Below are 13,518 nucleotides of genomic sequence, written 5' to 3'. Positions count from 1 at the left end.
TGTGTGTGTGTGTGTGTGTGTGTGTGTGTGTGTGTGTGTGTGTGTGTAATCTCCCTCTGCCTGTCTCTAATATGGACACTGCTGATGGCACTTTGAACCCATTGGGATTATCCAGGATTATCACCTCATTTTTAAATCCTTAACCACAACTGCAAAGACTCTTTTTCCAAATAAGGTAACAAGGATTAAGACTTGATGTCTTTGGGGCTACTAGTCAGCTCACTATAATAATCAAGGGTTTCCTGCTTCTTTTTACATTAATCAACTAAAGGATTTAAAAACATGTATTTTTATTTAAAGTATATGAAGTTTAAATGTATCGTTGGCCTGAAACAAATAGACTGCCAGATACTTCTTCAGCAAAGATGGGTTTATCTAGGATCATCAGAGAATTGCAATTTGGGGCCTGCAACCATGGCAAGCCACGTGTAAGTACCCCCTTCTGGTCTCCCAACTCTGTTTAATTGAAACATCTGTTTGTTAATTTTTTACATTTCCCTCTATTGATCAAGGTCTTTCTCTGAAAGCATCCCTGATCAATAGTCAAGTTTTCTAGTTTCAGTGGCTTTTTGTTCCTCTATGTCAGGAAGGACCTTTCCGGAGCGTAATGTCTCATGTCAGAGGGAAAGTCGACAGATTGGAAACTGATTAAGGTCATATTCAAGTAACAAGGACAGGTAGGAGGGAGAACTCTCAGGCACTTTCTGTCTGAAGTCCGTATGGTATCAAGATCATAGACGTTGGAAATCATCTGAAGCATTACATCATCATCAAAGGTTTGGCAACAAAATTCTAACAGACCTAGTCCAGATATCTTGGGAAAGCTGTCTCATCAGATGTTGTTTGCTTCAAATCCAGGAAATCTTTACTTCAGGTCACCAGATGATATGTAGGCCCAGTCAGGTTTTGGCACTTTCTTTAGCTGTGTCATGTGAATCCAAGATCTGTTGATTGGGATTTGGGGGCACAAGGGTTGGTTAGCGATACTTGGTAGGGGCCTGTCCTGTGTGGTTGAAGAAAGTTCTTCTGAAAGTTTCCTTTCCAATAGATGAAATCTCTAGGTTGCAAGATGTGATGCTTAAGGTCTTTGTTTCCTGAGGGTTTGCTGAGAAAAGATTGCTCTACCAAAACAAGGTTATTTTTAATAGAAGCAATTAGCCCTTTGCAGTATTGGACCACCTTTCCTTTTATCCATTGTGGATCAAAAGAAGCAGAGGCCAGTTGCATTGGGCATCCTGTGACTATCCCAGTAGGTGAGAGTTCATGAGTTTCAAAAGCGGTGGGTCTGAGATTTAGAAGGACCAATGGCAATGCTTTTGCCCAGTGTATTTGGAGGACCTCTACAAATTTTGCCTACTGGGTCTTAATAATGCTGTAAGTGCGTTTGACTAAACCCGAGGTTTGAGCTTGGTGAGCACAGTGAAAGTGCTGTAAAACCAGCGAAGCAGCATAGACTTGTTGAAGCACATGGCCAGTAAAATGGGTTCCTCAATCACTGCGAAATTTGGGAGGAGTTTCCCAGGTAGGGGTAATCTTTTCCAAAAGGACTTCAGCCATAGAAGAGGCAGTAGCCTGTCTGCAAGGGAACGCTTCAGTCCAGTGTGAAAACATACAGACCACGACTAAAACACATTTATATTCACTAGACACAGGAAGTTGTATCAAATCCATTTGCCAGAGCTCGAGCAGTCCATTGGGCAGTTTAAAATGTCTGGGAGCAGTACCAACAGGCTTCCCTGGGTTGTACTTTGGACAAGTGGGACAAGTGAGGTAGGTGCTTTTGTGGCCTTGTTGATATTGTGGCCTTGTTAATAATCACCAGTATTGATTCATGCAGGCTACTATTTTGTCAGTAGACCAATGGTTTAATGCATGCAGCGTGGTGAGGAATGGGAATTTTAGAGTCTCCTGTAGGACTGGGTTGTTATTTGGTCCAAACCAGAGCTTTCTCTTTTTATCAAACCAACAACTGTTGGATTTCCAATCTTGTTTTTCCTTTTTTGAGGCTAATTGTTGAGCTCTCTAGCCAGTTTTTCTAAATTATCATTTGGGGAAATATCTCTTCGAACCATGACAGAGATTTGGCTGCTTTAAGGGCAGCATTCCTTGCAGCAATATTGGCAGGATGATTTTCCCCTAGCTTCCAGAGAGTCCAGTTTAGAATGCCCCAGTATCTTAAAAGTAGCTAAAGAGGCAAGTAAAAGTATTACATTAAATAATTCCTGAACATAGGGGCCATTTAAAATTTTATTTCCACTAGAATTTAGGAAGCCACACTGCTTCCACAACATTCCAAAATCACAGGTACTCTAAAAGCATATCTACTATTGGTATAAATATTGGCAGTTTTGTCCTTGGCTAAAGTACAAGCCCATGTAAGAACATATAATTCAGCTTGCTGGGCTGAAGTAACCATAGGTAAAGATGCTGCCTCAACAACATCAAAAGGAGTTGTAGGGGCTTCCCTGGTGGCGCAGTGGTTGAGAGTCCGCCTGCCGATGCAGGGGACACGGGTTCGTGCCCCGGTCCGGGAAGATCCCACGTGCCGCGGAGCGGCTGGGCCCGTGAGCCATGGCCGCTGAGCCTGCGCGTCTGGAGCCTGTGCTCCGCAACGGGAGAGGCCGCAACAGTGAGAGGCCCGCGTACAGCAAAAAAAAAAAAAAAAAAAAGAAAAAGGAAAAAAAGACAGTGTTATAGAGGTCTAATTGACATAGAATAAAGTGCACATACTTTAACTGTACAGGGTGATGTTTTTCCATATGTACATTTCCATGGAACCATCAGCACAATCAAGATAGTGAACACATCCATCAATCCTCAGTGTTCTTGTTCCTCTTTGTAACCTCTCCCTGCTTTCCTCTCTGCCTCCCCACCCCAAACAACCACTCATCTGCTTTCTGTCATTAGAGTTTAGTTTACATTTATATAAATGGAATCATATAAGATGTTCTCTTTTTTCTTCTGACTTATTTCACTCAGCGTAATTATTTTGATACTTGTGTATGTTGGGTGTATCTATAGTTCATTCTTTTTTATAGGGGAACAGTATTCAATTGTATGAATATACCACAATTTGTTTATTCATTTACCTGTGGATGGACATTTGTGTTGTTTCCAGTTTTTGGCTATTACTAAAAATGCTGCTATAAACATTTTCAGGGCTTCCCTGGTAGCGCAGTGGTTAAGAATCTGCCTGACAATACAGGGGACACGGGTTTGAGCCTTGGTCCAGGAAGATCCCACATGCCACGGAGTAACTAAGCCTGTGTGCCACAACTACTGAGCCTGCGAGCCTAGAGCCCGTACTCCGCAACAAGAGAAGCCACTGCAATGAGAAGCCCACGCATGGCAACAAATAGTAGCCTCCGCTCACTGTAACTAGAGAAAGCCCGCGCGCAGCAACGAGGACACAGTGCAGCCAAAAATAAATAAATAAATAAATATAAAACAAAAACTCCAAAAAAATTTGCAAACATTAAAAAATTATTATCATTATTAAACATGAGAGTTGTTAATGAATATGAAAAGGGATTGAAGGGTCAGGAAATGCTGGTTACAATCCTGACTTCTCCATGCTAGTGAAGAATGTCTTGAGCTAGTAAAAAGATCCTGCCTCCCCTTTACTACCTGAAAGATATGAGATAGAATTGGTTAAAACACATAAATGTATCAAACCTGAAGCTACTTGGAGAAAGGTGTCATTTACAACACAATTTAAGGTTCTGTGTAAACATGGCATATTGAATGTCTGCATCTAATTTCTCTCCTTCAAAACCCATTAAAACTACGGTAAAGACAGCTCATGCAGCTCAATATCAAAAGAACAAACAACACAATCAAAAAATGGGCAGAAGATCTAAATAGACATTTCTCCAAAGAAGATGTACAGATGGCCAAAAAACACATGAAACGATGCTCAACATCACTAATTATTAGAGAAATGCAGATCAAAACTACAATGAGATATCATCTCACACCAGTCAGAATGGCCATCATTAAAAAATCTAGAAACAATAAATGCTGGAGAGGGTGTGGAGAAAAGGGAACCTTCCTACACTGTTGGTGGGAATGTAAATTGGTACAGCTACTATGGAGAACAGTATGGAGGTTCCTTAAAAAACTAAAAATAGAGCTACCATATGATCCAGCAATCCCACTCTGCATATATCTGGAGAAAACCATAATTCGAAAGGATGCATGCACCCAGATGTTCATTGCAGCACTACTTACAATAGTCAGGACGTGGAAGCAACCTAAATGTCCATCGACAGAAGAATGCATAAAGAAGATGTGGTACATATATACAATGGAATATTATCAGCCATTAAAAGAAATGAAATAATGCCATTTGCAGTGACATGGATGGACCTAGAGATTGTCACACCGAGTGAAATAAGTCAGAAAGAGAAAGACAAATATCGTATAGTATCAGTTATATGTGGAATCTAGAAAAATGGTGCAGATGAACTTATTTGCAAAGCAGAAATAGAGTCACAGATGTAGAAAACAAACTTATGGTTACCAAGGGGGGAAGGGAGGGGTGGAATGAATTGGGAGATTGGGATTGACATATATACACTACTATATGTAAAATAGATAACTAATGAGAACCTACTGTATAGCACAGGGAACTCTGCTCTGTGGTGACCTAAAAAGATTAGATATATGTATATGTATAACTGATTCACCTTGCTGTACAGCAGACACTAACACAACATTGTAAAGCAACTATACTCCAATAAAAATTAATTTAAAAAACTACGGTAAAGAAAAAAAATTAAGACATAACTCTCAAGGAAAGAGAAGATGAGAGGAGTTAACAGTGTTGGAAGCTAGGTAACTGATTTCACTGACCAAAGAAAGCCCAATCCTAAAAATGCAACAGAGAATGCTAAGGCCACCTTTTATCTACACTGAAGAATCCCCAAAAGACTCAGGAACTGGGAGCACTAGGTGCCTCTGGGACCGAAGATTATGGGGTGGGAGAAGGAGGGGCTAAAATGAGGAGGACTCCTGCACAGCTGAGTCAGTCGTTTGGAACGTGCATCCACTGCTTTCCCTCCACCACCCCTGCAGTGGTGTATATGGACCCTGTAGAGGGTCCCATATACAGACTGGGTCCTGAATGCTGAGACTCCTGGCTTTCTTGCTCCACTTGGCTTTGAAATTCTGGCAACCAGACACTATCCAGGTGGGAGATTTAAAGACTCTCCCTGAGAAATCTGACTAGCATAAGAAAAAGGACTTATAAATAGTGACATCTGGGTTCCCAACAGACCTTCCAGCCAAGGCACTCTACACTGATCCTAAAGTGGACATAGCTCACCTACCAACTCAGTTTCCACTCAGTATTTTCTTTTTAATTTATTTTATTTTTTAAAAGTTTTATTTATTTTAAAAATTTTTTTGATGTGGACCATTTTTAAAGTCTGTATTGCATTTGTTAAAATACTGCTTCTGTTTTATGGTTTTTTTTTTTGGCCTCAAGGCATGTGGGATCTTAGGTTCCTGACCAGGGATCAAACCTGCACGCCCGGCATTGAAAGGCGAAATCCTAACCACTGGACCTCCAGGGAAGTCTCAGTATTTTTTTTTTTAAATTGAGATGTTTTTTCTCCCATTTTTATTACCGGACTCTATTTTGTTTCAAGGGAGATTAATAGATTTAATGACTATCAATTGTCTCGCAAATCACATTTAAAATAAACCTTGATACAGCAAAACTTAACATTGTAAATCAACTATGCTTCAATTAAAAAAACAAAACAAAACTTGAATTGTAGTGAGAGCTCCAAGTTCACCCTGTGGGTCAATGGGGCTCTCTACACACGAGTGAGGAACTTGGTGTAGTGGTTAATGTGTTTCTGCAACTGTTGATCTTTAACAACTGTTAAATAGTTCCACAGTGCTAGATTTTGTGCTTGAAAAAACAGATGATCGCACCGATCAAAAATGGTTCCCTGCACAAATACCTTTTCATTACTTCTCAGTGAGAAAACATTCTAGGGCATCTGCTCTTTTCTCACAGCCCAGGTCTGGCTTCTGTTGGCATCTGCTAGCAGCTGCTGAGCTAAGCCGAGCACCTCTTCCTTCCAAAGCCTAGAGGGGCTCTGGGTCCTGAGGAAGAAAGTGAATTAAGAATTTGTAGGAGATGCCGACTGTCCCCATGGCAGCTGCGCTGGAGCCCGGGGGGCCCGGGAAGGCGAAGGTAGAATTAGAAGATCATGTGACGTTCGAGTAGGAGGGTTTATCTTGGTGACTTTAGGATGCTGGTTCCATTGTAGGTATAATTATGCAAAGCTAAGAATCCAGGAAAGACTTGCCAGAGAAGGAATTAAAAACAAGATTTTATATGAAAGTACCCACCTTGATCCTGAAAGAAAACAAACCAACAGTGGCAGCAGCAGCAATTGAGCAGTCTTGAGCACAGAAAGCCCAGACACAACTCACTTAGGTGTGGACAAAGCTGAGATCAACTATAGAAAGCATTTTATATACCATAAGGCTTTCAGTCAAGTAAATAAAGTATGTGTAAGTTGTAAAAAAAAAAAAAAAAAAGCATTACTTCGCTTCTCACCTTGGAACCGGTACTGGGCAAGGTTCTTCCAGAACTGCACTTGATTGTTCCATGAATCCCGTGTGGTCAGTGTCACCCTGCAGCTTTCTCCTGGATCGTGTACGGCAGGCGCACTCACGGTGGAGGCTTCAAGCTGACTGGGGCAGAGTCCTGTTCCACCAAGTCCGGCTCTCAGAGCTCCGTTTTGGCCTAGTAGTGCGGCTATGAAGATTAAAAGATGTGCGACTAAGGCGCCAGCTCTGGGCCGGCAGCAGGCACGCAGGGCTGGGAGGTTTCTCACAGTCTAGCCTCCAGAAGTTTCTCTGCACCAGTGGCTGGGCCAGATGTCCCACCTAATTATGATTTATGTAGTGGCAGCATCAAACCCAGATACTTTTCTTACACTTGAATACATTCAAGAATAAAGACCTCTGCTGACAGGGTTCTTTTTTTTTTTTTTTACAGTATTTTTAAATTTTAATTTTAATTTATTTATTTTTGGCTGCGTTGGGTCTTCGTTGCTGCACGTAGGATTTCTCTAGTTGTGGTAAGCAGGGGCTACTCTTTGTTGAGGTGTGCAGGCTTCTCACTGCGGTTGCTTCTCTTGTTGCGGAGCACGGGCTCCAGGCGCAAAGGCTTCAGTAGTCTGGCACGTGGGCTCAGTAGTTGTGGCTCGCGGGCTCTAGAGCTCAGTAATTGAGGCGCGCGGGCTTCGTTGCTCCGCGGCATGTAGGATCTTTCCGGACCAGGGCTCAAACCCGTGCCCCCTGCATTGGCAGGCGGATTCTTAACCACTGTGGCGCCAGGGAAGCCCTGCTGACGGGGTTGTTAACCTGGGGTTCACAGACTCCACTTCAGAGGGTCTTTAACTCCCTGAAATGGTACCCCAGTGTTGGTGGTAAGGGTCCACGTGCTTTTGCGGGAAGGACTATGGCTTTCATCAGGTAGTCTGGAGGGTTCTGACCCAAACAGGTTTAGGAATCAAAGGCTTAGACCTTCCAAGTAAACCGCAGCTGGGCAAAATCGCGACTTTGAACTGCATTTCAACCTGCCTCCTCGGTGGGCGGTACAAGATGACTCCACGCCCTCCACTCCTTCGGCAGCACCCCTGGGGGCAGGGCTGAGGTCGGCCACGCCCTCCAAGCACCGCCCATTCCCCTGCTCGGGGTGGGGCATTCCTACTGGGCATGCTCAGTACCAAGGGCTCGGGTTGGCCTCCTAGGCGGAAGCGGGTCCCTGAGAGTTTGTGTGTTCTTCCCAGGGTTCTCCGCGCTACCGTTATGGTCGCCTCCTTGTGCCGGTGTCCGCACATGGGATTCTAGGGCTGTGGATGTGCTTACAGGAACTGTCGCCACTACTCTTCGACGTCTTTGGACCCTCTTCCTTTCACTTTCTTTTGTTGACTCCTGTGTGACCCTCTTAGGACTCTGTTTTGGTTGCACCGATATCTGGGGTGATGTGGACCCCGGAGCTGGCCCTTCTGAGGGGCTTCCCCACTGAGGCTGAGCTGCAGCAGTGGAAGCAGGAGGGAGTCGCCTGTTCGGGTGAGAGGGGTGCACCTACCAAGGAGGGACTGAGGCCAGCGTGAGGACTGTGGGGAGAAGGGGTGGCGGCGGCTGGGTTCTCATCCCTTCTGGTTTTATTTTTTTCCTACCCGAATCTATCTGATTCTTAATGCTTTGGGTTGCTGCATCCTTGACATAGTGGGCGCGGTCCAAAGGCTCCGTGCATGTCTTTACCCCAAATTTCTCACCGTCCGGGTTCAATAATAATAATGTCAATTGTTTTTCTAATCCCGTAACATTTCTTCAGTCATTTAATGCTTAGAATAGACCTGTAAGGTAGACACTACTTTTATTCCCGTTTTGCAGATGGAGGCATTTAAGTACAGATTAAGTAATTTAGTCAAGGTCACACAGCTGGTAAGCACAACAGCTGAAATGAGGCAGCAAAGATGTAATCTTGTAAGCAAAGCACATTTACCGGAGAGAGAAAGAGTTAAAAGGCACATTTACTAGTGGGATATAGGCACATCTGATTGTGGGATTTAGGCTGGACCCAAAAGAGAAATAACAATGTAGGACAGTATATGTCCTGTCCTATATATTTGTGTGTGTATGTATGTGTGCGCGGTCCGTGTTTGTGTGTATATGCAATAGGTGCTTCAGGAGAGAGGTAGTTTCTGAAGTTTGGGTCTGGAAGTCTCATGGAACAAGTCAAACTTGACCTGATTCTTGTTTAAAGAGTAAGACTGACAAGTGGAAAAGTTCCCCAGGAGGAGTCACAAGTGTAAAAGTGTGGAGGCAGAATGTGCATATGGATATCAGGGGAACAATGAGTGAACCAGCTTTTCATCTGGGAGGACAGTGGGGGTAGGAGGAGCCAGATAGTGAAAGGAAACTTTGTAAGGAAACTTTTCTGTTGTCAGTAGGAATTCTTTTGAATTCCCAGCAGAATTCCTTTTGATGTTACTTGCTAATGAGGAATATTATTTCTGGGTCTAACTTCTGACATGCTGCTCATGGTATGAATGAACTTCTAATTCTAGGAGAAGTGATGGGCATTTGCTCAGTACTTTGTGGTTAATGTATAGGAAGCATTCTAAGTATATATATATATATTTTTTTGGCATGCTGAAATGATAATAGTGTTACCTTTTACGGTATGAAAGTAGTTGTTCTTTGGATTATTGGACTAATTTTTTTCTATTACAGAGAGTGGATCTTTCCTACAATTGCTGCTAGAAGGGAACTATGAGGCCATATTCTTAAATTCATTGACTCAAAGTATTTTAAATTCAGCAACGATGACTGAAGAAAAGATTGACAGCTACCTAGAGAAGCAGATAGTAACATTCCTGGATTACTCAACAGATTTGGACAAAACGAGAAGGTAGAATTTTATTTGAAATTTTCGTAGGGAAACAGATTCTGAATACATTTAATATTGCCTTGACAGTGTAAGGCACTGATTTTTGCAGTTGTTGAAAAACCTGGCTTTATGTTTACTCAGGACTCATGATGTACCAAATAATCTATGTAAGAGTTTCTGTCCAGAGGACCATCGAGAATGAAAAGGTAAAGTCGTGTAGGATATACAGGTTTCATATATAACACTGACTTATGACTGGGTGGTAGCTGCTAACCCACTGAGTTTCTAAATGCTTAAGTCTCATAGGTTTTAGCAATAGACAAGACTTCAGACCTTCTTTTCTTTTAACTTGAAAGTGTACACTCTCCATCTTGCTGTTTGTAGATTGCTGAGTGATAATTATAACTACTTTTATTATGTTTTAGGTTATCTTTAATGTTTTTATTACGGAACCCTTGGTTTATCTTCTTCCATTGACGTTTATGTAATTTTATAGGATTAAATATAATGGGTAGTTACACAGCAGTGTAACCTAAGTTTTTCAGTGGCTTATATTTTACTGTTGTTAGTTTGTTAATATACCTTCCTTTTCTCTAGCATCTCTGGCAACCACATCAAGCTTTAGTTGTCTTTAAAACACAGTTTTGTTTTACCATTATTTCTAGGGAATGGCTTCATTTAGTTCTTCAACAAATCAACTCCTGGCTAGGTGTTGAGGTTGTGAAGATGAATAAAACATAATCTGTATCTATAAGGAGTTCACAAAAGAGTGCTACTACAGGCATTTTATTTAAAAAATTAGTGTCATTCATTTTTATTTTTCTGGTTTACTAGTAGTTTACATTCCTCTGATGTCGTTCCTGATTATTATTTTGCTGTCAGATGTGTGTGTGGTGTCATAGCCATTAGCTTTGTGTGGTGCACATGAAAACACACATACACACAAATACATCATACACTGGTAGACCAGAATTCGGCTTGTCACACAGAGCTGAGAAGAGACATTTCAGTTACCTCATTATGAGGTATTTGGAAATTGAACTCTATTCTCAATTCCCCTTAAGGATTTTGATTTTTAGTTATGACAGTTATATTAAGGCTTTGAGATCTTGCTGCACACCTGTTTCCTCAAGTGTCCTAACTTCTAATTACAAACAGCCTCTTTTGTCACCTGTTTTCTGCTCATTCTTTGCTGTCAGTTGTGCTGCATCCAGAGCACTCCAGCTACCACAGGCTTGTAGGCTTGATTTTTTTTTTTTTCCTTAAAGAATCTTCCTTTTGAGGTAGGGCGTAGGGGATATGGGAAGAAGAGGGTGACTGCTTTTATTTTTCCTTCAGTGTGAAGCTACAGGATTCTCTGGCTGCTATTCGTTAGAGTTGAATCCCCACCTGTTTGTGTCTTAATCTAGGGGTTGGCAAATTACTGCTGGTGGAGCAAGTCCAAAGTGCCTAAGAATGATGTTTACATTTTTAAAGGGTTGGAAAAAAAGAAACACGTGTGACCCACAAAGCTTAAACTTTTTTTTAAAATCTCTCCTTTGCAGTATAGGTTTACCTACCCACTCCTGTCTTCAGCCAAAGTAGGATTGAAAAGAAATGGGTTCAGGTGAAATTTCTAGGGTTTTTTTTTGTTGTTGTTCTAATAGTTGGTAGTACCGGATCAGTAAAATATTTGAAAACTTTTTGTTGTCAGCTTTCTTTTGTATAAAATCAGTTTCCATCCAGCGTCAGAGCTGTTAAATAGAACACAAGACAAAATTCTAAGTGCCTGATAGGGTCCTAAACCAGTGCTGTTCAGGAGAACTTCCTGTGATGATGGAGATGTTCTGTATCAGCACCGTACAGTACGGTAGCCAGTAACCACGTTTGGCCATTGAGCGCTTGAAATGTGGACAGTGCAACTGAATTTTAAATTTTATTTAATTGTAATTAATTTAAATTTAAAGCAGCCGTATGTGGCTCATGGTGATAATATTGGACATTGCAGATCTAAATTGTTTCAGAAATTTTTTTTTGTAATACTCTCAGATAATCTCAATAAATGTTGATATCTTACATTTTTCTTAATAAAACTGAAATGAAATAGTGTGTTTGTGGTTATATAGTGATAGTGGCTCATGTTTATTTCTTTATTCTTATATGCAGACAACAGCTGATATTCCTACTTGGTGTGAGCAGTTTGCAACTTTTTGTTCAGAGTAACTGGACGGGGCCTCTTGTTGATTTACACCCTCAGGATTTTTTGCCGTCTGTTTTGTTCCAGCAGTTTAGTGAGGTACGCTTCTTGGAAATGTCGTATATAGGTATTATTGTGTTGTTTATTCTTTAGGAATGGCTCTTTATAAACTGGAGTTAATAATAGGTAGGAGAGAAACATGACTTTATTGCTTGTACAGAACCTACTAAGAATGCTTGTTCATTGATCAGATTTTCAATTCCAGAAGTTCCATTATCAGACTCAAACTCCTCTTCAGATGCTCCCCATTTTATGGAGCTCTGTTAGCTGCTCTTTTTATTAAAGTGCAGGCAGCTGCACCAGTCACCCAGCTGCATGTGTTACCACAGTTACATAAAGATCTTTTCTGGCAAAGCAGAGAATGTGGAGATCTGTTTAATTTTGTTGCAGGAAACTTTTGCTGCTGTCCTTACTAACAGCTCCCAGGGGTGATTTCCTTTATGTCACAGATATACTTATTTGTATATACTTACAGTGTCTGGCACAGAGGTGCTCCATGGTGATAATGATTCTTCTTATCCATATATGGAGATAATATTATTGACCTGCATCAGTAGGTCATCAGTAGAGCTTGCAGTTTGAACTCCTCAGTACTGTTTGAGCACATATACGCAGGGCTTGGGGGATATGACATGCTCTGGAAAGAAGTATGGTAACTGATTTATCCAGCCACCTCAGAACTAGAGCATTACTCTGGACCACTCAGCCTGGAAGGCTGCGCTTAGCATCCAAAACTTGCACAGCAAAAGGGACCTATTTACTGTTACCTGGTTTCTCAGAATTAGAAGTAACAAATGAAAGGGGAGTGGAGTTGTTAGAGATTAGTGTTAATAATTGGATGGTGGTTGGAAAGAGAAATACAAAAGCAGTCATAATCTGAAGCCTCAGTACACATCAGTTTACTGAGTCATTATGTTATATTGCAATAGAGTAATTGAGATTCATAATGCTGGCCCTAAATCGTAATTGAAAGGTTAAAAGCTCTTCCATATCTTATGTCTAAGAAGGGAATTTAATCTATACTTTACAAAAGTTTTCATCCAAAATGGTTAAAATAAAATCCCCAAGATTTTGGCACTTAAAGAGATATGCTTCAATTATCTAGGAAATTACTTATAAGGAATGTCTCATTCCCTCTCTTACTGTGTATAAAACAGTTTCTGGCCTCTATTGCCCTATAGTGCAGGTTAGGAACCCACCAGACAAAGTTGTAAATACGTACCGAGCGCTAATGTGTGGTTGGAGTGGTGCTTCATTCGTGTATGCTATATCAATTTGACGTATTCTCTAGATGAGAAGACTGATGCTCACAGTGGTGAAAGAAACTTGTCAGAGGCCTTATAGCTGGGGGATTGGAACACACATTGTCTGGGTCCAAATTCAGTACTCTTTCTGCTGTACTAAAGTAGAAGCACCTGTAAAGTTAGGTAACAATTCAAACAGTACAGAAATGGGTTACATGAGAGGTTCAACCTATAAGAAATACTGAAATTAGGGCTTCCCTGGTGGTGCAGTGGTTGAGAATCTGCCTGCTAATGCAGGGGACATGGGTTCGAGCCCTGGTCTGGGAGGATCCCACATGCCGCAGAGCAACTAGGCCCATGAGCCACAACTACTGAGTCTGCGTGTCTGGAGCCTGTGCTCTGCCACAAGAGAGGCCGCGATAGTGAGAGGCCTGCACACCACGATGAAGAGTGGCCCCCGCTTGCCACAACTAGAGAAAGACCTCGCACAGAAACGAAGACCCAACACAGCAAAAATAAATAAAATAAATTAATAAACTCCTACCCCCAACATCAAAAAAAAAAAAAATACTGAAATTAATGAAGACGTGTGGAAAGTGAATTTTGTCTGA

General features: G+C 41.5%; 1 protein-coding gene and 1 pseudogene across 2 annotated transcripts in view; both read left to right on the top strand.

Moving 5' to 3' along the window:
• The first annotated feature begins 414 nt into the window (after positions 1 to 414).
• LOC114900477 lies at positions 415 to 6,522 on the top strand (annotated as a pseudogene). The gene is made up of 2 exons (XR_003794847.1): positions 415 to 428; positions 6,174 to 6,522. The product of XR_003794847.1 is annotated as a cytochrome c oxidase assembly protein COX20, mitochondrial pseudogene (transcript).
• Positions 6,523 to 7,771: 1,249 nt separating this feature from the next.
• The window catches only part of TTC27 (tetratricopeptide repeat domain 27), a 185,453-nt gene continuing 179,706 nt past the window's right edge, over positions 7,772 to 13,518 (top strand). Inside the window, exons 1-3 of the mRNA XM_029232289.1 lie at positions 7,772 to 8,100; positions 9,271 to 9,448; positions 11,573 to 11,702. Coding sequence (XP_029088122.1) covers positions 8,013 to 8,100; positions 9,271 to 9,448; positions 11,573 to 11,702 — 396 coding nt within the window. The 5' untranslated portion in view covers positions 7,772 to 8,012. The remainder of the gene's footprint in view (positions 8,101 to 9,270; positions 9,449 to 11,572; positions 11,703 to 13,518) is intronic.

The sequence above is a fragment of the Monodon monoceros genome, unplaced genomic scaffold, assembly GCF_005190385.1.
Source record: "Monodon monoceros isolate NGI ecotype Baffin Bay Population unplaced genomic scaffold, NGI_Narwhal_1 Super_Scaffold_19, whole genome shotgun sequence".
Taxonomy (NCBI): domain Eukaryota; kingdom Metazoa; phylum Chordata; class Mammalia; order Artiodactyla; family Monodontidae; genus Monodon; species Monodon monoceros.
This window is presented reverse-complemented; position numbering and strand designations above follow the sequence as displayed.